The sequence below is a fragment of the Sturnira hondurensis genome, unplaced genomic scaffold (assembly GCF_014824575.4).
Source record: "Sturnira hondurensis isolate 20B ecotype Veracruz unplaced genomic scaffold, ASM1482457v3 Scaffold0006213, whole genome shotgun sequence".
NCBI classification, from domain to species: domain Eukaryota; kingdom Metazoa; phylum Chordata; class Mammalia; order Chiroptera; family Phyllostomidae; genus Sturnira; species Sturnira hondurensis.
In genome coordinates this window covers 284,431-306,631 of record NW_028078844.1, presented here as the reverse complement: position 1 = coordinate 306,631, position 22,201 = coordinate 284,431, and the positions used below count along the sequence as shown (strand labels likewise).

The 22,201-nt window shown below is 36.8% G+C and overlaps 1 protein-coding gene and 1 pseudogene across 1 annotated transcript in view; both read right to left on the bottom strand.

Annotated features, from left to right (window-relative positions):
* ARHGAP20 (Rho GTPase activating protein 20) overlaps nt 1-22,201 on the bottom strand; it is a 128,821-nt gene that overhangs the window by 28,892 nt on the left and 77,728 nt on the right. The window contains exons 4-8 of the mRNA XM_037047684.1: nt 21,906-22,055; nt 7,638-7,679; nt 6,665-6,749; nt 3,529-3,606; nt 1,075-1,141 (exon numbers count right to left, since the gene is read on the bottom strand). Coding sequence (XP_036903579.1) covers nt 1,075-1,141; nt 3,529-3,606; nt 6,665-6,749; nt 7,638-7,679; nt 21,906-22,055 — 422 coding nt within the window. The remainder of the gene's footprint in view (nt 1-1,074; nt 1,142-3,528; nt 3,607-6,664; nt 6,750-7,637; nt 7,680-21,905; nt 22,056-22,201) is intronic.
* On the bottom strand, nt 13,224-17,497 carry LOC118988257 (eukaryotic peptide chain release factor GTP-binding subunit ERF3A-like; annotated as a pseudogene).

Sequence of the window (22,201 nt, the reverse complement as noted above, 5' to 3'; positions counted from 1 at the left end):
CTCATTTTTTTTAAACCACACTAAATGATCTTAAATGATCAAAAAATATTTTTTAGCTAAATGCTTTAAATAAGGGGAGATCAATCTATTTACCAATAATTCCTCAAAACAAATGCTGAGAAATTTGGCTAGAGAAATGGCGATGTAAAAAGTATTAGCTAGCCCTGGCTGGTGTAGCTCAGTGGATTGAGTGCGGGCCTGTGAACCAAAGGGTCACAGTTTGATTCCCAGTCAGGGCACATGCCTCGGTTGCAGGCCAGGTCCCAGCAGGGCACTCACGAGAGGCAACCATACATTGATATTTCTCTCCCTCTCTCCTTTCCTTCCCCTCTAAAGATAAATAAATAACATCTAAAAAAAAAGTATTAGCTAGTTGGAGAAGATTCTTTGGAATCTAAACAGGTTAATCTCATTTCTTTATGATTCTAGTAAAGTCCTGTAGGATTAAGAGGTCTGATTGGTTTCTAGATGGTCTTCCATGAGGCAACTTAATAAGTAGAAAAGGGAGCAGAAAATCAAAAAGGCTAATATATCAAATAAAAATATAGGAGAAAAAGAATACCAAATACGTATTACTTTCTTGTAGAAAAAAATTAACATGGTTTGGCAAGTGCTCTCTCTCCCTCTCTGTAAAGTGTAAGAGAAGAAAGGAAATTTACATTTCTCTTCTTTTTTTTAAAAGATTTTATTTATTTATCTTTAGAGGGGAAGGGAAGGACACAAGGAGAGGATTATCAATGTATGGTTGCCTCTTGTGTGTCCCCCGCTGGGAACTGGCCCGCAACCCAGGCATGTGCCCTGACTGGGAATCAACCTGTGATCCTTTGGTTTGCAGGCCCGTGCTCAGTCCACTGAGCTACACCAGCCAGGGCCATTTCTCTTCTCAACTATACCATCAGCTATTTGAGTGAAGATATATTATTTGTCTAGAACACAAAAATGAATGAATGAATTTTATATGAGATTTAATATTTAATAGTATCAAGCTCATGATCATATGACCAGTTCCCCGAGACATTTAGAATTATAATTAAAACACAATCAAACCTATTTTAGATCTTCACAGAATCTTACCAATAAGTGGGTATGGTGCCTCTTCTTTGCCAGAATTGACCCATAACTGGTAATCTCTCTCAGAGCCCTTAAAAATAAAAGAATTAACAACAATTTTTTAATATTTACTAATTGAATGAAGACATATTTTTGGCAATAATTCTTTAATGTTTACTAACTGAATGAAGACATATTTTTGGCATTTTTATGTTCTTCCAAAAAGGGGAAAAATATAAATACCTTCAGTCTCATGGAAGTGGTTATAGTTTTTAAAGATGACAGTGCTGATTGCTATAACCCTTCTCCTCTCTCTCTAATCCCAACAGAGTACTCAGGATCCTGCCCCTTTTTTAGTGATGGCTAGGTATCGAAGTACTGCAATGGAATCAGAACTTTACTATTACGGGTAGCCCATAAAATATGCCATCACAAAGCAAGAGAAACTGCCTGGCTTTCGGAAAAACTAACACCTTCTTTAAAGTCCTGACTTCTGATATGTCTGGAGAAGACATATCAGAATGTCTTCTTTTGAGAAGACATTCTCAAAGAATACTGCACTCAATCTCCAGCATGCCCCTGTAAGAACAACCTTGTTATTCAGGACTACAAACACTGTTGTGTCTCTGATGAAAAACTAAAAATCTCTAAGGCTAACTAAACTATTACCTCAGATGCTTCTGAGCAGAACAACAACTAAGAGGCTTTCAGGATGTAGGTAGCTGGCACAGTCTACATTGGCTTTATTTTGGGCAAGTTCAGTCCTAGGGACAGAAAGGGCAAGAATTTTCTCTAGAGAATAGGCCTGGTGATGGAAAACAACAGAATTGTTTACTAGCAGAATTACTAGGAATACTCAAAATCCTACTTCAAAGAAATGACACTAAATTATACAAACTTTATTGTATCTTCTAGGAGAGAAAAAAAGCAAAAATATTTTAAATGAAGCCAAAACAGATTGGCAATATTAATATTCTTGATTTTACCCTCTGATTAAAAATCATGGCCCTGACCTTATAAAGAAAGGTAGTGGCTATGAAGAATATCATCCCCCACCCCTACACCAGTCTATTCGTCATTTCCTTCCTCATTTCCTAATCAAAAAACTGTATTTCAGATAGGAAGGGAAATCCAATAAAAACCCTTTCTTTTTCTGGTAGTGTCTGAAAACATTGTAATAATCTCTTAGAACAGTAAAAATCACTATGCTGAATGGAAACATTTTTGGTCTAAGGAAATGGATCACTTTATCCAAAGGAATGGATAAACGGAAATAAGCATAAATAAGAAAACGAGTCATCTTAATTAATTTCCCTTCCTCTTAAAAACTACTCACTCCCTTCCAAGACATAGTTACATAAGCTTAGAAATCAATGCAGAGGTGCCTTTACTCAATGCATATAAACTTAATTATATCTTAAATATATTAAATGTAACGAACAGAAATCAGATTTTTTATCCTAAGCTTTGGCCGATCGGAGTTTTTAAACACTTCCTATGGTATTGGGTAAAAGCGAATCTAAATAAAATTAGCAAGACTCTGGCACATATTAACCGTATGTCATATATTAGTAGTAATACCATGTTTTCGTAGAGAATCTCACTCAAGAAATGGTGTTGGTCAAGTGCTTCCTCTAGTTTTCCTTTTCACTCCCTTTAACCCAAGTACTGGCTGTTTGGTGATATATACTGGCAGGGAGGAGACAAGAACTTTCCAATTCTCTTTCCCTTGCTTCATCCTCCAATATCCCAATCTTTTCTATTACTAACATTTCAAAAACTTGCCTTTGTCCCATAAAACAGCAAGAAACTAAAAGCAAAATAGGGGGGAAATGTAATCTGTATACTAAAGCTCTTTAAATCCATGACCTAAGTCACAGCTTGTTTTTAATTTACTAATTCGTTAGAGGTACCAGCCATCCTATCCTTTGGACCTGCTGCCAGTGAATACTGTTTCTAGTCATATGTTCTTTATGTAAAAATTCTACTGTAGAGAAAATCCTTCAGAATTCTTCATCCTAAGACTTACTAAATCTTGGGATAATAAAAATAATTAGGTAAGGGAGAAGAACCAGGAGTGAATATGGGGAAGGAATAGTATAAGACAAATGGGAAAAGAGAAGTGGAAACTGTCTTATTAAAAATCTTATACCAAAAAAACTCCCCACCTGTATATGTATATTGCATATGCAATTAATACATTTTACCAGCACTCTAAAATTAGAGTCTAATCTTAAGCTTTTCAGTTTCCATAGAATTTAAAATGGGAGTAGAATGGGTGCTACTTCCATTTTAATATTTGTCCCCCAAATTAAGCTAATATTCAGACCTTACTGTCTTTATTTTCTACATTTATGGGGACACATAATGACTTTTGAATCTCTAATAATCAGATGCCTTATGATGGAAGAGATAACATTTCCACGGATCAGAAGTACCAAAGTATGTTAATTAAGAATATCCAGCAGGGTCACTTACAGTTATTCCTAGCATTGGTAGAGACATGCTGATAACTTCGCTCGCTGTGTCTGAATTCGTTATTGTTATAGTTTTAGACTGTAGAAAAAAAGAAGTAAGAAATACAGCTATAAATAAGGGATTTTAAAATAGGTAAACAAATTATTTTCAAATGATTATCTAAAGAAAAATCTTGATTTCACATGTTGACAAAGTATATGACTTAATTAGAACACAAATCCTTGACTGCAACTTACTTACATTCCATTATATATTATGCCATTTAATAAAATATCTACTGGTATTTCTCTTAAAGAATATTCCTTTTAGATATATGGGTCACAAATCTAAGACCATAAGCAAAAAAGAAACAGTAAATATATTTCAGAGAAAATACATGCACTACCCTCACAACCAAAAATAATCAGTGAGGTGAGCCCTCTGCATCATTTTCATAACTGTGCTCCCACAATGCCACGTGCAATCAAAGAGGGAGAGAGCTGGATCACTTTCTATTGCTTCCTGAGTCCTGGTTTCACAGGGTGGGTCCTTACCTCTTTGCATGGTGAAACATTAGTTTAGGTAAAATCAGAATAAGAACTGGTTATTAAAGACATTCACAGTTTAGAATTTTTAAAAACAACTACTTATTGAGCAATTTCTATAATATGTCAGGCACTGTGTGTGGCTATGGAGATTTTCATTGTTGAAATCTGTGGAGGCCTTAAAACCAGTAAGTCTAGCAAAGAGGACTGAAAACTTTAGAAAGCTCAATTCTGTTACCAACTCGGCCTTTGAATAGGGTTATCTATAATAGTTCTGTGCTAAACTATATTAAAAAATACTACTTAAAAATAGAAAGACAGTTTGAAACAAATTGGCCAAGCCAATCTGTAACAAGATTCTGAGATAGCTCTAGCTATCAATTTCCAAGACAGTGCTATGCTATCAAAAAAGAAATATTTACTACTCACATGTATTTTACATGTTATAATTATCAGATTAATCCGGAATTAAGGCTGTGTCCCTAATAGGGCTTAGATGGCACAACAGAGGTAACATAAATGAAAACAAATTGATAGGAAACAAAAAATGATAAAAAAATAAAGCTAAGTGAAATCCATTGATTTCATCCCTCTATTATAGTATTTCTTCCTCTTTGAACCACCAGACATAACAAATTGCCTCTAAAGTTGATTTTGTTTATTGATTTCAAATTGTGCTCCAAGCAGCTCCAAGACTTATGAAAAAGTGTTTCAGAAACCAGCAGGGAGGGCTTAGAACACAGTGTTTGTCTCTTACCAGAGTGGCAAAGAAGTTTTATATAGCAGGCTTTAATCTGAAATAAAATTTCATGAAAGGCTTCTGATTCTTTTTTTTAAAGGTTTCTAAATCTATTTTTAAAAACTCTGTCATGAAGTGAGGAATCTATCCTGTAACACTTCATAATCACTCCCAAAACGCTTGGTTTCTAAGACAATTTTTCTCTTTTTTTAAAGATTTTATTTATTATGTTTAGAGGGAAAGGGAAGAAGAGAGGGAGAGAATTATCAATGTATGGTTGCCTCTCGTGAGTACCCTGCTGGGAACTGGCCTGTAACCCAGGCATGTGCCCTGACTGGGAATCGAACCGTAATCGTGTGGTTCACAGGCCCACGCTCAATCCACTGAGCTACACCAACCAGGGTTAAGACAATTTTTCTTAATATTAGGCACATACGTTCAAAATGCTAATTATAGGATGTGTATTTTTCCATGCATGCCTCTCTGGTAAACAAAAAACAAATGAATTTCATCAGATAGTGCCCTTTCGCTAGTAAACAAATAAAACAAACAGACAATACTGAAAATGTGGCTAATTTTTTCCATATTAGTAAATTCACTGACAGGTTATGTAACTGAAAGACAAGGATAAAGAATGCATCCCATACATGCACTCTCACTTGGTGGGAATTACTCTTTCTGGAAGCAGGGCTCCTTGGAAGGAGACTGTTGCCATGAAGCAACTTCAGACAGCAAAGGGGAGTGTGTCACATTATCATTAACTTAACCAGCACAATAGTGATAGAAACCCAGCACCCAACCATATCATGCATCTTCTCTCCCAAAACGAGACTGGAACACCAGTCCTTTCTCAAGCACACAATTTCTATACCCTAAAAGTGTTTAAAAAAAACCAAGTTCATGGGATTTCCTATGAAAATACTGAATATAACCAACTGCCACAACAACTGAATTAAAGCCAGCAGAAAAAGCTGTGTTGTTTTTTTTTTTTTTTGCTACTTTGCTACAGGAGACCTCTGTAGTCTTTATACCATAAAAATCTGAGTATTTCCCTCAAGCAGTAACATCTGGCACTCATGTCAAACTTTTGCATAACTTCTGCTTTTGGCCGAAACACAACTGTTTGTAGTATATATTTTCGCTCACACAAAACTATTCTGTGTGATCTAGAGCTGCTGCGAAGTACGACAATTCAAAATAAAAATGAAAATATTCACAAGGTTCCATTTTGTTCATTGTCGATAATGTCTTGATGCTTGTACTATATTTCAGTCATCAAATTACACATAATAACTAGAATTAAGTAGACTTAATTTTTATTTGACCAATAGGATAAAACCTGTGTGCTAGAAACATGCTGATCCCTTCCAATGTCATCGCTCACAGCTCAGCCATTTATTAACCTGAGCAATTCAATCCCCCTAAAAACTCAAGGAATGAAGAACTTTCCAAAACCACTCTGTACTAAAAAAGTGATAAGTTGGAGAAATTGCTTAATGTTAATAGGAAATATCTCCTTGTGGAAATGGCTTTAGTACAAACCTCTACAGCTACTATTAAAAGGATCCAGAGAAATATTAGTGCCAGAGGGAAGAAAGAGACATCTGACAAGCAATATTCCTTCCAAGTGTAAATGTTAAATACCGTGGTTAGTATGACTTTCTCTTGCTTAATTTTGTCTAGGATTTACTTTTCATATATACAAAGACATATACATACCCAGGAAAATATGTTTTACCATAGTGGTATTTCTAAATGCCTACCTTGCAAAGCACATACACAGTCTGTCTGTCCTCCTGTTTTTTTTTTAACCCATGGTGTTCTGCCTTATGCAGGGACTTAGAATTTAATTTTGTGGCTTAGAAACACTTACATAGGCACAATTCCCAATGTCCTTGGCGAAGATTTTGAGGGGAATGCTCTTCGGATAGTCCTTCTCTTTCTCTAGATTGATGTATCTAATCAAATGCAACAACAACCCAAACAACACTGAGTCAGATGGATTTTGCTAAATGGCTTATTTTTACATCAATCTATTTTGCTAATATTTTCAATATACCTATATGATATTTTTTAAAAGACAGATGGAAAGACTCAGCAAAGCCAGATTACATTATGGGTTGGAAGAGAAAAAATTCTCAGGACATTAGGCATGGGCACAAAAAAAGAATGGGAGATCCACTTCAAGTGGGAGGTTTGAGAAGCAGTCAGGTTTAGGCACCTCTGGGTGATGTTTTATCCTCAAAGCTTCCCTGTCTCCCCTGGACAGGCCCAGCACCTCTCTTATGTCCAGGAACAGGTAATACTTTACTACAACAAACCAAAAATAATGGCCTTTCACTTCTCAGCTCTTCAGTGGGATGTAAATCTTGGTTACCCCATTGCTTGGGAAGGGAGAGAAGGAAGAATGGAGGAACCATGGCAATAACAGATGAACCTAAACTGACCATTTTAGTTCGTATGTTCAAAGGTAAGAATAATGATTGATTTGCAAGGGGCTCAGCAGAAAACTCTCTATATATGAAAACTTAATACATGCTTTGAGAAAACTACTAACTCCAAATGGTAGGCTGGAGACAGGAAAAGATATAGAAGACATTACTAATTTTTGTCTAAAATAATCTGACCAGGTCTCTATGTTCTCCTTCCTAGAAAGTAAGAAATACATGTATGGGAAAACATTATAGTATTTAGTAGCTAATGTACAGTCTAAATAACAGCTTATTTTGAGGACAAATGAACAATTTTTATGAAGGGGAAGGGGAATAGTTTAGAGTATGTGCAGAAATGAATTAAATCATTTAACTACAGGTTAAAGATTGAAAATATGTATACTGAAAAAATACCTTTGAAGGAGAGAGAGCCATTTGTCCTTTTGTTCTGGGGTACTGCAAATAAAATAAGAGAGAAAAATTAAACCACATAAAATTCTTATGTGAACATATTTAAGTCAATAAAATATCAACAGTCTGTTGTTACTGATGTAGCTGCACATAACTGCAATCTTGGCCTAACTGTCTTCTGGAGAACCCTAAAGTGAAACACTTTATTAGGAAAAACTACACAGTCAAGTATAATTTCACTAAAATCTCAAAGAGACACCCATTTTCTTACTTTGTCACTCTTCTACAAAGGTACTCTTAGAATGGAAAGAGTACTTGATTTGAAATCCAAACACTTGATTTCAAGGATATATGCAAACTATATGATGATGGACAAATCTCTTAATCACATCTGTAAAACTGGGCTGATTATTTTAGAGTCTTTTTGTAGCTGTAAGTGCAATACAAATAGAAAGTATGTTTAACTTGAGATTAAGAGATAAAAGAGAAATATGCCATACCAATGACCAAGAAACCATGTTTTTGTCAGGAAAATAAGCCTTTATTTCTTCATACATATAGCAGAATGATAATTTAGTAAATTAGTACATCAAATATGATTCTATTTTTTCTTTAAATATTTTTTTATTTTTCAGTTACAGTTGATATATATTATATTATATTATATTATATTATATTAGTTACAGGTACAAAGCCCAGTGATTAGACATTTATATAATTTACAAAGTAATTACCCCAATAAATCTAGTACCCATGTGACACCATACATAGGCATTACAGTATTATTGAGTATATTCCCTATGCTATAGTTTACATCCCCATGACTATTCTGTAACTACCAATTAGTACTTCTTAATCTTTTCACCTTTTTCACCCGGTCCCCCAACTCCTCTCCCCTCTGGCAACCGTCAAAATGTTCTCTGTATCTGAGTGTGTTTCTGTTCTGCATGTTCATTTATTATTTTTTTTAATTCACATATATGTGATATTATATGTCTTTCTCTGATTTACTTCACTCAGACAACACCCTCTAGGTCCATCCATGTTGTTCAAGATGGCAAGATTTCATTTATGGCTGAATCATATTCCATCACGTATATATACCACATTTTTATATATTCATCTACTGATTGACACTTAAGCTGCTTCCATGTGTTGGCTATAATAAATAATACTGCAATAACCAAATGGATATATGTCTTTTAAAAAAGATATTGTTTATTTTTAAATAATTTTATTGATTATGCTATTAGAGTTGTCCCATTTTCTCCCCTTTACTCCCCTCTGCCCTGAACCCACCCTCCCACTCACATTCTCCCCTCTTAGTTCACGTCCATGGCTTATATATATAAGTTCTTTGGCTTCTCCATTTCCTATACTATTCTTAACCTTTCTCTATTTTGTGCCTGCCAATTATGCTTCTTATTCCCTTTCTCTCCTATTTTCCCCCTCCTACTCCCCACTGATAACCCTCCATGTGATCTCCATTTCTGTGATTCTGTTCCTTTCTAGTTGTTTGCTACAGGCAGTTTTTGTTTTTGTTTTTGTTTTTTTAGGTTCAGTTGTTGATAGCTGTGAGTTTGTTGTCACTTTACTGTTTATATTTTTTATCATCTTTTTCTTAGATAAGTCCCTCTAACATTTCATATAATAAGACCTTGGGGTTAATGAACTTCTTTAACTTGACCTTATCTGGGAAGCACTTTTTCTGCCCTTCCATTCTAAATGAATGTGGGAGCTGATGGATAGAGTAATCTTGGACAGAGGTTCTTGCTTTTCATGACTTCAAATACTTTTTCCAGCCCCTTCTTGCCTTCAAGGGTCCTAGCCTTATGAGGGTCCCAGCCTCTTGTGAGGGTCCCAGCCAAGAAGGGTCCCAGCCTCCTGTAAGGCTGGGAGTTTTTCTTGCTGCTGCAATCCTCATAGGTTTTCAGTTAGAGGTTCTGAGACTTTATTTCCCTGCACTGGAACCCTGGGTTGTGCAGTCTATCTCAGTTGTGCAGTTGTTCCTCCTGGTTTATCCTCATGCAAATGTGGGACCACCCAGTCTGCCAGCTGCAGCATTGCCTGGCAGAACTTAATGAACAGCTGCAAGTCTCTTCCACCTCAGATACCTGTGTCCACACCTCCTACTGGTCTGGATGAATGTTTCTTCTTTAACTCCTAGGTTGTCAGACTTCCATACAGTTTAATTTTCTAGCAGTTGTGGTTGTTTTATGTTCTAAATTTGTTGTTGTCCTTTTGGTTGTGTGAGGAAGCACAGTATATTTACCTATGCCTCCATCCTGGATATATAGTTCTTTATGATTTAGTGTTTATGTTTCTTTAGTTAAATACCCCAAAATGGAATACTCCCAAAAGAAGGAGCACCAGCACCTTTTTTTCTATTGTTATAGCCTTTGTTTTGGTATATATTTTGTCTTGCTACCCTGGCCTTTTTTTCCCCATTTTCATTTTCATAAAGTATCTTTCTCCAGTCCTTTATTTTTAATCTGTGTATATTTTTTGATACAAAATGAGTCTCTTATAGACAGCATATGTAATAAGGGTCTTGTTTGTTATCTATTCAGCTGCACTATGTCTTTTGCTCGGAGTAATAATTGCTGGTAGATATATATTTATCACCATTTTATTATTCATATTTTTGAATTCTTCCTCCCCCTTCTTTTTCTCCTTAATTCTTTAACATTATTTGTAATACTGATTTGGTGGTGATGAGCAATTTTAACTTTTTTTTGTCTTGGAATCTCTTTATATTGTCTTTTGATTTTAAATGATAGCTTTTCTGGAGTCTTGGTTTTAGGTATTTATTTTTCATCACTTTGAATACTTCTTGCCAATCCCTCCTACCCTACAAAGTTTTTGCTGAGAAATCAGGTGACAGTCTTACGGGAGCTCCCTTGTAGGTAACTAACTGCTTTTCTCTTGCTGCTCTTAAGATTCTCGCTTGTCTTTAACTTAACTTTTGCATTTTAATTATGATGTGTCTTGATGTAGGCCTTTGGGTTCATCTTGTTTGGGATTCTCTGTGCTTCCTAGACTTCTAAGTCTATTTTCTTCCCCAATACAGGGAAGTTTTCCATTTTTCCAAATAGGCTTTCAATTCCTTGCTCTTTTTTTTTCTACTTGTGGCACCCCCATGATGTGAATATTGATACACTTGAAATTGTCTCAGAGGCTCCTTACACTATCCTCATTTGGGGGGATTCTTTTTTCTTTGTGCTGTTCTAATTTTCTTTTTCCTAATCTTCCAAATTGCTGATTTGATTCTCTGCTTCATCTACTCTAGTATTGATTCCCTATAATATATTCTTCATTTCAGTTATGGTATTTTCCATTTCTGACTGGCTTTTTAAATGTTTATTTCCACTTTTGTTTCCTATCTCTGTTTTCACCAAGTTCATCTTTCTCTCCCTAAGTTCATTAAGCATCCTTATAGCCAGTGTGTTGAACTCTGCTTGTCTACATTTTCTTTAGTCCTTCTGGAGTTCTGTTCTGTTCTTTTATTTGCTATATGTTTCTTTGTCTCTCATTTTGGCTGCCTCCCTGTGTTTATTTCTACAATATGCATTAGGTAGATTTGCTATGTCTCCCAGTCTTGGCAGAGCAGTCTTATGTAGTAGGTGTCCTGAAGGCCCAGTAGCACAACCTCCCCAGTCACCTGAGCAGGGATTCTAGGGAAACATCCTCTGCCTGGCACTGTGTGGGCTCTGTGCACCTTCTTATTATAGTTGAGGCTTGATTGTTATTGGCACATAAGTGGAATTTACCCCCAGGCTGATTGATTGCAAAAACTGGCTATGACTATAGAGGAGAATCTGCTGTGTAGGTGCTGACCCCACAAAGCAGGATTCAGTTCAGTGATGTTCTGGTTCCTGACAAGTTCCCCCTCCCCGACCCTTCCTTGAGTGTGTTACTTATAGAGGTGGATGGATGGTGATGCTCTGATGTAGTTTAAAGTTGTCCACTTGGTGCATTGCTCTGGTGGTGCAGGTCAAAGCCAGCTGCTGCCTGTGTCCTGCCAGAGGCTACCTGGCATGAACTACAGAGTGATCTTCAGATGGCTGCTACTAGTGCTGGGCTTAGAGGCATTGTAACAAGAGTCAGTCATTCTCGAATAAGATTTAAGAAACAGAGTGTATTTTGTTGGATTAGTGGCTTTATGAGAACTTTTTCAAATGTTCAGAGTGAACCATCATTCCTTGAGTTTCTAGATTGTGTACTAAAAGGGGGCCCCAGGAGAGGCCAGCTACAAACTGAGACCAGCTTCTGCTAGTGCTGGGACTGGGGTGACTTAGCAGGGTGTTTGGGGCACATTGAAGCTAGATGTTGCTTGTATGAGTTTTGTAAACCTCTGACAGAATTTAGGAAAGTCTGCACCATAAGCTATGACAGGCTGCTTGTACAGAAAAGCCATTGGAAACAGCTTGCTTGGGCCCTAAAGTTAGGTGGGGTGGGATCTGAGGGATTCATCAGAGCAAAGGAACAGTATTAGTCAGGTTCATGGAGACTCAGTTATGGCATCTGCCTGCTGGCTGTGTGTGAGGGGAGGGCTCAGAAAGAAACAATGGCTTCTGCCAGTACTTCTGTCTGGGAGAAAGTTGTCCCTCCAGTCCTCGCCCTGATGCCGGTAAATTCAGTTCCTCCCTGTATATTCCTGGTGTCTTTTGAGCAGTTGCCCCAGTGCTAGAGCTCAGAATGAGTGAGTCCAAGTTATGTCTGTGTGTGGGCTCTTTCAGAGGAATGCCTCGGTCTCCAGAAGTCCCCCCATCTCATTCAGCCACAATTTGCACTGGTTTTCAAAGCCAGAAGTTATAGTGATTTTCCTTCCTGGCGTGGGAACCCTGGGCTGGGTGTGGGACTGGGACCACCTCATTCCTAAGAGTTGCCCCCCACAGCAGATACATCCTTCTGGTCACACATGGGTATAGACCAGTGTTCCCTGTTTGTGCCTCCTACCAGTCTCCAGTGACTTTATATCCTTAGTTGTAGGACTAAGGTTCAGCTATATTTCAGATTGTTCTGAATGATGGTTGTTCTTTAATTTAATTGTAATTCCAATGTGCTTATGGGAGAATGTGAGTACTGCATTTATCTACTCTGCCATCTTGACTGGAAGCTAGAAAACTACTACTTCTACTACTTCTTACTAAAAAACCTTTCAAATTGAATATTTTAACATGGTAAATACCTTTATAATATGTGCATACACACTTGCACACTCAGAATAATCTGTCTGGGAGAAAAAGATTATGTATGCCTAAGAGGAAAATAAAATTTTTAAAAATTCTGTAGATTTTCATTATTGTAGGCAATTATGTCCACATCACTTACAAAGCTATTGCCCCATCTGTCCAAGGAAAGTCTGAGAGGGGGAAAAGTAAATCTTGTGAAAAATTAAATAATGGCATAGCAAAAATTCAATGTAATTCAGAAAACTGACATAATAAGGGCGTTTGCTGCAAATTTTGTCACTGTAAAATATAGGAAGAGGTTTATCAATGAACAGAAAATAAGAGAAGGTGGTGTGAAGTAGGCTTTTGTAGTCAAATTTCCTCACGGTGTTGTTCAGGGTAGTCAAGAAAATGTTTACTCATTCTCTGGAACCAGTTTCTAGACTTTTCCAATTGCAATGATCTCACCCTCATCTCTTAAGGTAAATTGATACATCTGAGGGAAGCCTTTAACGGTCTCAAAGCAGGTGTTTCCTGCTGTCCTTAAGCGAGTAAGGTGTACTTGGTCTTGTCTCACAAAATAGGGTTGAGTCTTACTTTTTTCTCCCAATTTTTTTTGTCTGCCAAGCAAATTAAGGCTGTTATTTCAACTTCTTCACTACAGGTATGAATATGCAGTATTACATTATAACCTGAGCAGATGATGGATCTGTACTCTATCATCACTATCTGGGCATCAAATATGTGTCCAGAATGGCAAAGATTATTAGGGTCACAAGTATAAAACTGGGAAGCATTTCCTCTTCTTCAGTCCTTTCAGTCTGATTTTGAGCTTTTCACCTGGGGCTACAGAATTCGTTTCTACATCATCAGAAAGGATTTTAAGAACTTCTATGTTGTGCTTGTTGGGCATCATCATAAGCTGCTGGCTTTTACAAACAGGTCCCTATTCTAGCTTTCCCAGAACCAGAGTGCCCGTATCCTTGTATTTATCCACAATTGGCAGACTGATTGGTCCACCAACTGATCCACTGAAGTTTGGCAAATTATCCAGATAAGGAATAAATGGTAATCCAATGTATCAAGGAAAGAAATATGACTGATCTTTAAGATTTGCTCCAGTCAGTCCTGAGTAGGGCATAAAAGTGAATGTCCTTTTTGGTACTGAAGTCAACTTTTATAAAAAATGGCACTAGTTTCTTCTTATATTCTTCAAATTTCTCAATGCTCCAATTCATACTGTTGGATCATCCATCTTATTAATAAGCACACAATTAAGTGTTTCACACCTTCTGTCTTTGCCAACATTGCATGTTCTCTTGCCTTTCCTCTCCTTCCTTCCTACCTAGACATACTTATTTAATTTATTTATAAAGAGGAAAGGAGGGGAAAAGAGAGGGTGAGAAACATCCTCTCATATGTGCCTCCAAGGGGGACCAAACCCAAACCCAGGCACATGCCCTGACCAGAACTGAACCAGCCACCTTTTGCTTTGTGGAATGACACACAGCCAACTGAGCAACTCTGTCAGGGCTGTCCTCCTTTATCAAATCCAGGTTGAAATTCTTTTCTAGCAGAGATTACCAGTACAGCCTAATCATCTTGAGAAGTACTGTGAACCATATTTGGGACAAAACTCTTGTGGCCAGAGGCATCTAAAAATTGTGAAATGCGTCTTTTCCGTTTCATAAATAGGCACGAACCCACTTCTGCTGTTTGACCCTTGTCTTGTTCTTCCTGATTTGTGTCTAAGGCCCAAGTACCAAGTTTCTCTTTTTTCCCTTTAGCTTTACTTTCATATTTTTCAAGTGCCCTTTTGTCAACTATTCCAGTCAAATACATTATTTGTCCTCCAGTGGCTGACTTGCCAGTATCAATGTGCCCAATGAATACTACGTTTAAATGTTTATTTGTAGAAGCACCTGGTGGTGCCACCAGATTGAAGTTTTGGTATTTTCTCTTCTGCTTCCATCACTTCTTGGGCATTTTCTTCTGGGGGCCTTCCATCTCCCAGAGAACCACCTCCTGCTCTGTTTCACTTGTTTCTTCTTTGTGTTCCTCTGATTCTTTGGGGACATTTCTGTCTTTCCATTTTCTACAACAGAGTTCTAAAGTTCTGTACTAAACAGGTGGAATTGCACCTTCACATAACTTCTTCCTTTTCAGAAGGTTCTACAGGTGCCCAAGGGCCTCCTGTATTGCTGCCAGCTCATCTCTGGCTCTGGGGGTGTTGCTGTAGGTACCAGCCAGGGGTGGCTGTGGCTGGTTCTGGCCCACTAGAAGAATGGCATGACCTTGTGGCATGGATTTCAGCATCAAAGGTTTGGCATTGACATTGAGTCACCATGGGCACAGCTGGTGCTGGTGTTTATGCAGGGTCTGGACCCTGGGGAGCTGCAAGAGCCCTGCTTTGGAGTTTCCACACCTGCCTGGTCCTAATAGTTGGGCACCGACCTGCTGTTGACACTGTTGCCATTACCCAGATTCATGATGGGAGGTGTGGTGAAGAGAGGACAGAAAATGCAGGCGCGGGCTACAGGTGGGAAGGAACTGGCTGCGCAGACCTGAGGCAACCAACTGAGTCAACTCCAGTCCCAACTCTGTGCTCACTAGATGGGGGCCGGGCTGCCCAACCCTCCTCTTGTGTGCCTGTGTAGAAAACTTATTCTTAATTACTATAATCTTTTGAGTAACATCAGTTCATTTACAACTAAATTAATATTGATTACTCTTTTTTCTGGTCACTGCTGTATTTAATGCCTAAAGTCAAAAGCAATTTAAAGCTTATTTTTTATGGTTTTGTTATTCACTAGCTTTTACAATCTTCTAAACTCCTCAAAGAAGTGAAAACATTAGTTATTTTCATTACAGAAAAGTACACAACAAATATTTTTAATTTGTTTCTAACTTTGTTGCTTAGCAGTTTTGTCCATAGCCATCTCCCAGGACTGGTCATGAGGTAGTATATTACACCTCTACCAATGACCATATAACTTTCATCTTTCACAATTCCTTACAACCTTTCCTAAACAGATTTTCAAAGTTTGCTTATGTCTAATCTTTGATTTATTAAGCAAAAATCTATGCTGAAAAATAGGTGAGTTTCTTTAGGTTTGTTGAGTTTTTTCAAAGCAGTTAAAGAGAATTGCCCCTTTAAAACAATATTTTCTAAACTTTTAACCCTTTATTGACACATATGATGATGCATATAAAACAGCCTAGAACGCTGAAGAATACAGCTTGAAGGATTTCTGCACACTAAATACACCCATGTGATTAGCACCCAGATTATGAAACAGAAAAACACCTTGGAAAGTCTGGTGTGCTCCTTTTCAGGCACTACTTCCCACTATTCAGAAAGTTTTGTTGTTTTGGTACTTTGTATAAACATAACCACGCAGTATGTACTATTTTGTGTCTGGCTTCTCTCATTCAACATTATGTTTGTGAGACTCATATTGCTGCATGTGGTTTTAGATCATCCCTTTCCATTGCTATAGTGTTCCACTGTTTGAATGTATAGAATATATTACTTTAAAAATTATTAAGCATGATTATGAAATATGTCAAGTTAATCTATTAAGATTTGATTTGTGTAATCTTCTTGCATTTTTTCTCTTTCTCCTGCTCTGCACAAGCATACATGACTTTTTTTCCTTAGTAATTCTTAATCTCAGGCATTTTTTATAGAACTCCAAACAGAAAATCAAGGCTACCTACCTTAGAGTTTCATTAACATCTCAACTCATTTGATGAGTCAAGAGGGAAGAAAGCAGTCTAAGAGAAAGAAAAAGGGCAAGGCAGATTGGAAAGATTCCCTCAAATTGGGGAAGGGAAAGAGTCTGTCTCTTGACAGTGAGTTGGGAACCATATGTAACTCAGTCAAGGTGCCTAAAGAAACAGAAAGAACCCAGAATAAATGGTTCTAAGGAGTATCTGGGGAGGCTTCTTCCTAGGCACCAAGGTTTGCATATTAACAAAGATACCTTCACCCCATATGTGGCAAGGAGAGAGCATCTCTAAATATAAAAGAACAAGTCTGAGCACAGAAAAAAATAATGACCACAATTGACTTAAGGTCAGAAGCTCTCCATCTGTTTTGTGGACATCAGAGAAATCTGTATTCTGCTTCTACCCTAAGAAAATAGGAATTTCAGTAAAGAAGAAAATTTTATTTCTTAATAGCCTGGCAAAATGGGGGCTCACGGTGGGTTCTAATTTAATCTATAAATGAACAAGCTTTTCTTGCATATCTGTTTATAGACTAAGATTCATACTAGGTATTTAAGATCCTAGGTATGTGAATCAACACACCCAGTGAAAAAGATATAAAATTCCCTTAGAATTTTTTTGAGATGTGATGAATTACCCCATTTCCCAAGGTAAAGCATGGAAAATTTACTTTTATAGTTTGCTCTTCCCCCAACTTGACTTGATTATGAATGCCTCACAGATTCTGGAGTTGTTTGTCAGTCTTATATTTCAAAGCTATGGGTCTTTTGTTTCTTTGTAGATCACATAGTCACTGTTTCTTGAGCTACTGTTGGCATTTGAAACTGATAATGAACTTGACTTTCTTGATATTTACTGAGATTTATACACCATTTTTAATGTTCTTCATCCTTTCCTAAAGATCTGAGCTACCGTCTGGTATCGTTTTACTTCAGGCTGAAATTCTTCCATCAGCATTTTTTTTTGGTAGTATAGTTTTGCTGGCAATAAATGCTTAGAGTTAAGAAAGAGAACTTTCTTGGACCTTCATTTTTGAGGGATATTCTTGGTAGATAAGTGGATATAGTATTCTATGTTTAAAATTTTTTCTTTCAACTCTTTAATGCCACTCCACTCTCTTTTGAAACCATCATAGTTTCTGATGAAAAACCTACAATGATACAAATTGTTATTTCTCTGTATGTAATATGTTGTTTCTCTCTGGCATTTTCAAGTTTTTCTCATATCTTTGTTTTATAGCAGTTTGTCGATAATATTATAAAGTGAAGTTTTCTTCACACTCCTATTTGATGCTCACTGAGCTTATTGAATCTGTACTATTTTGTCTTTTACCAAATCTCCAAGGTTTCAAACCATTATTTCTTTAAATACTTGTTATGTCTCATCCCTTTCTCTTCTTTTTCTGAAATTCCAATTACATGTATATTATATCTTAATGTTGATGTTTTCAATTCTAGAATTTTCATTTGTCTCTTTTTTATATTTTCTATTTCTCTGCTGAGACTGCCTTTATTTTAATTGGCTTTCCCCTTTACCTACTGAGGGTAATTATAAGTTACTTTAAAGTTCTTTTTGGGTTAATTCCAACATATGGATCACCTCAGGATTACTTTTTAAATTACCTTTTCCCTTTTTTGTTTCTTTGCATGGTAATAAATTTTAGATTGTATCCTGGACATCATGATGTTCTGTTCTGGAGAGTCTGAGTTCTGTTGTATTTGCCAAAGTGTTGATGTTTCTAACAGACAAGCAAATTGATCTGATTCAAACTGCAAACTCCATCTCACCTGTGGTCTGCAGCGCCTCCTCAGTTCAACTAATTTTTTTAATTACTTTATTGTTGTTCAATTACAGTTGTCTGCACTTTCTCTTCAGCACTCCCCACCCCCCAGCCCAGCCAAACCCACTGCCCTCCCTTGCTTCTGCCTTCCCCCTTGGTTTTGTCCATGTGTCCTTTATTACAGTAGTTCCTGAAAACCCTTCTCTCCACTGTCTACTCCTCACTCTCCTCTGGCTATTGTTAGATTGTTCTTAATTTCAATGTCTCTAGTTATATTTTGTTTGCTTTTTTCTTTTGTTGATTATGTTCTAGTTAAAGGTGAGATCATATGGTATTTGTCTCTCACCACCTGGCTTATTTCACTTAGCATAATGCTCTCCAGTTCCATCCATGCTATTGCAAAGGGTAGGAGCTCCTTCTTTCTTTCTGCTGTGTAGATTTCCATTGTGCAAATATACCATAGTTTTTGATCCACTCATTTACCGATGGGCACTTAGGTTGCTTCCAGCACTTGGCTATTGTAAATTGTGCTGCTATGAACATTGGGGTGCATAGGTTCTTCTAGATTGGTGTTTCAGGGCTTTTAGGGTATAATCCTAGCAGTGGAATTGCTGGGTCAAAACGCAGTTCCATTTTTAGTTTTCTGAGGAAATTCCATACTGTTTTCCACAGTGGCTGTACCAGTCTGCATTCCCACCAACAGTGCATTAGGGTTCCCTTTTTCTCCAGAACCTCTCTAACACTTGTTGTTTGTTGATTTGTTTATGATGACCATTCTGACTGATGTGAAGTGTTATCTCATTGTGGTTTTAATTTGCATCTCTCTGACAGCTAGTGATATTGAACATCATTTCATGTGTCTCTGGGCCCTCTGTATGTCCTCCTTGGAGAAGTGTCTGTTCAAGTCTTTTGCCCATTTTTAATTGTTTTTTGTTGGTCTTTCTGGAGTGGAGTCATGTGAATTCTTTATATATTTTGAAGATCAAACCCTTGTCTGAGGTATTATTGGCAAATATGTTTTCCCATATAGTTGGCTCTCTTTTTATTTTAATATTGTTTTCTTTAGGTGTGAAGAAGCTTTTTAGTTTGATGAGGTCCCATTTGTTTATTCTTTCCTTTATGTCCCTTACTTTAGGGGATATATCAGTGAGAATGTTGCTGTGTGGAATTCCTGCCAATGTTTTCCTCTAGGACTTTTATGGTGTCATGACTTATATTTAACTCTTTTATCAATCTAGAATTTATTTCTGTGTATGGTGTAAGTTGATGATCTAGTTTAACTTTTTTTTTTTTTTTTTGCATGTAGCTGTCCAGGTATCCCAAGATCATTTGTTGAAGAGGTTATTTTTATTCCATTTTAGGCTTCTTCCCTCTTTGTCAAATATTAGTTAACTATAGAGATTTGGGTTTATTTCTGGGCTCTCTGTTCTGTTCCATTGGTCTATGTGTCTGTTCTTGTGCCAGTATCAGGCTGTTGTGATTACAGTAGCCTTGTAATACAGTTTGTTATCAGGTATCGTGGAGGGATCAGTTCAATTCTTTTATCCTTAGCTTTAAGCTGCTTTGAGTCATTCCATGCAGGTGTGGTGCAGCAATCACCCAAAGACTTGGGCAGTGTCTATAAACAAAATTTGGAGCTTTTATTCCTAGCTACTCTCCTTTTTGAGATTTCCTTCCTCACTTTTCTGTGGCTGTGGCTGACCCAGACACTTCTCTGGTTCTTCAGTCAATAAAATTATTTTGTCAATTTAGTTGACAATTTAGTCACACTATGATGTGACTATTGCCTGCCTCAGTCTAATACCTTAAAAGGTAAGAGGAAACTCACACACTAGTGTTGGTGCCTCCTTCCAAGTTTCAATTCCTCATCAAAATCTGCCCACTTCTGTTCACTTTCCAGAACCTTCAGGTAGTTCCTTGTATTTTGTTCAGAGTTTATACTTATTATCTCTAGGGTTGTCAGTCTGTTAATACCTTACTCTGCCATGCCAGAGGCAGTACTCTCCAACACTACATTTTTATTAAAAAGTACTTTTAATTTTGAAATAATTTTTGTTTTTCAGAAAAATTGTAAAGGTAGTACAGAAAATCTCTGTATATCTCCCACCCAGTTTCAGTTTCCTCTCATCTTATCCTGTCACATCATCATGGCACATTTGTCAAACTAAGAAACCAATAATGGTGCAATACCATAAACAAAACTAAACGAAACTAAACTAAACTATTTCACCAAGTTATATGTTTTGGAAAGGAATCAAAGGATACATGATAACCATATAACAATACTCGTGATGTTAACCTTAATTATTTGGTTAAAGTATTCTACTTCTGGAGGAATATGATGTATGTAACACTTGTCTCCACATTCTCACTTCTTTTTAAAAGAACCTTCAGGGAAACTTCTTGTTTAAAGATATCATGTAGTCCAACCTCTCACTCAAAACTGCTTCCTTTTACCTATAACTCCAAGATTAAGCAATTGAAAATAATAATATCTAGGGAAATTCGTCATGGAAAAGAAGATATGCAGAGGATAATACAAACACATGTTTCTTCCAAATAAGTTCTTAAAATCTTGTGGTGACCAACAGTGCATAACACAATTTAATGACATGTCTTTCCTTTATTAGCCCCTAGTAGCTTGGAAATTTTAGTTATCTGGCTTTAGGATGATGCCTGAGGAGTTTGGTGGTAGTGGGAAGAGAAAATGACCCCCCCCCACACACACACACAAAAGATTATGTGCATGTGATTAACATCAACTCTTTACTTCTTAAGTATAAAACGAATCCTGGACTTGTAGGTACAGTTGTTCAAAATCAGTTATACATTTTGGTGTGCTCATCCTTACTGAAATTGCCAATTTAGTATGTTGAGGATAAGAGCACAAATATTCTCCACTTGTTCTCCAACTCCATCCTAGCCAGGGAGTCAATCTTAGAAAATTAACTTCTTGAATCATAAATTTGCTTTTGATCATCACATCGCTATAGGTATAAAATCAGAACCCAATGTACAATTCAGGCACCATTTATATCATGAAAGTAATTTTGTTTCAATAGTTAACAATAATTTCTTCAGAAAATTTGGCAGTTATTCCAATGTAATTGGACTATTTTATAAAACTTTTTTCAGTAAAGGTCTATTTCAGTAGTTTGAAAATACCAACAAAAGCACAATAGGTAAAATAATACCTAAACATTAGGAGAGGGAATGTTGGAGAGGGGGTTCTAGAGCTGTGATAACTCTATTCTTCTTCCATGGTCTTGGACACATTTCAGTAGAGCCCATTTAAAAATTACTAGTCAAGATAAATGACTCCCAGAGTTCTCAATATTTACTATTACTTTTCACATACTTTAATAAAAAGCTCTTTGGGAGAGACATATAGCATGCAAGTGTCTCTACTGGGGCTGTCTCAAAAGGTGAGTTACTGACTTTGGAAAAACTCAATCAGAATAAACTATTTTCCTTTAAAAAAATAGAACAAAATTTAATTAACTTTTTTCTCTCCATCCTAGAAATTATATAGTTGACCGCACTTCACAGGAGCTAACCTAACCCATATACAAGCTATATTCTTACCTGAAGGTGGCCACAAAGTTCACTGTGGGCCAACCCACAACAAAGGATCTCATGGCATCAGTGTTGCCTTCTCCCACTTCATCCACACAGCTTGCTGTCCACATGTCACTTAACTTTATTTTATTTTTTATCTTAAAGTTGTTGTTATATCTAGGAATATAAAAACCAGACAAGACTTATTTTGATTCTTAAATTTTATGAGAGTTTCTGTACTTGTGATAAAAGAACAGTTTAATCAAGGCAAAGGATATCTTACTCATTGTTTTTATCTTCAGTGCTTACCACTGTAAATTGTA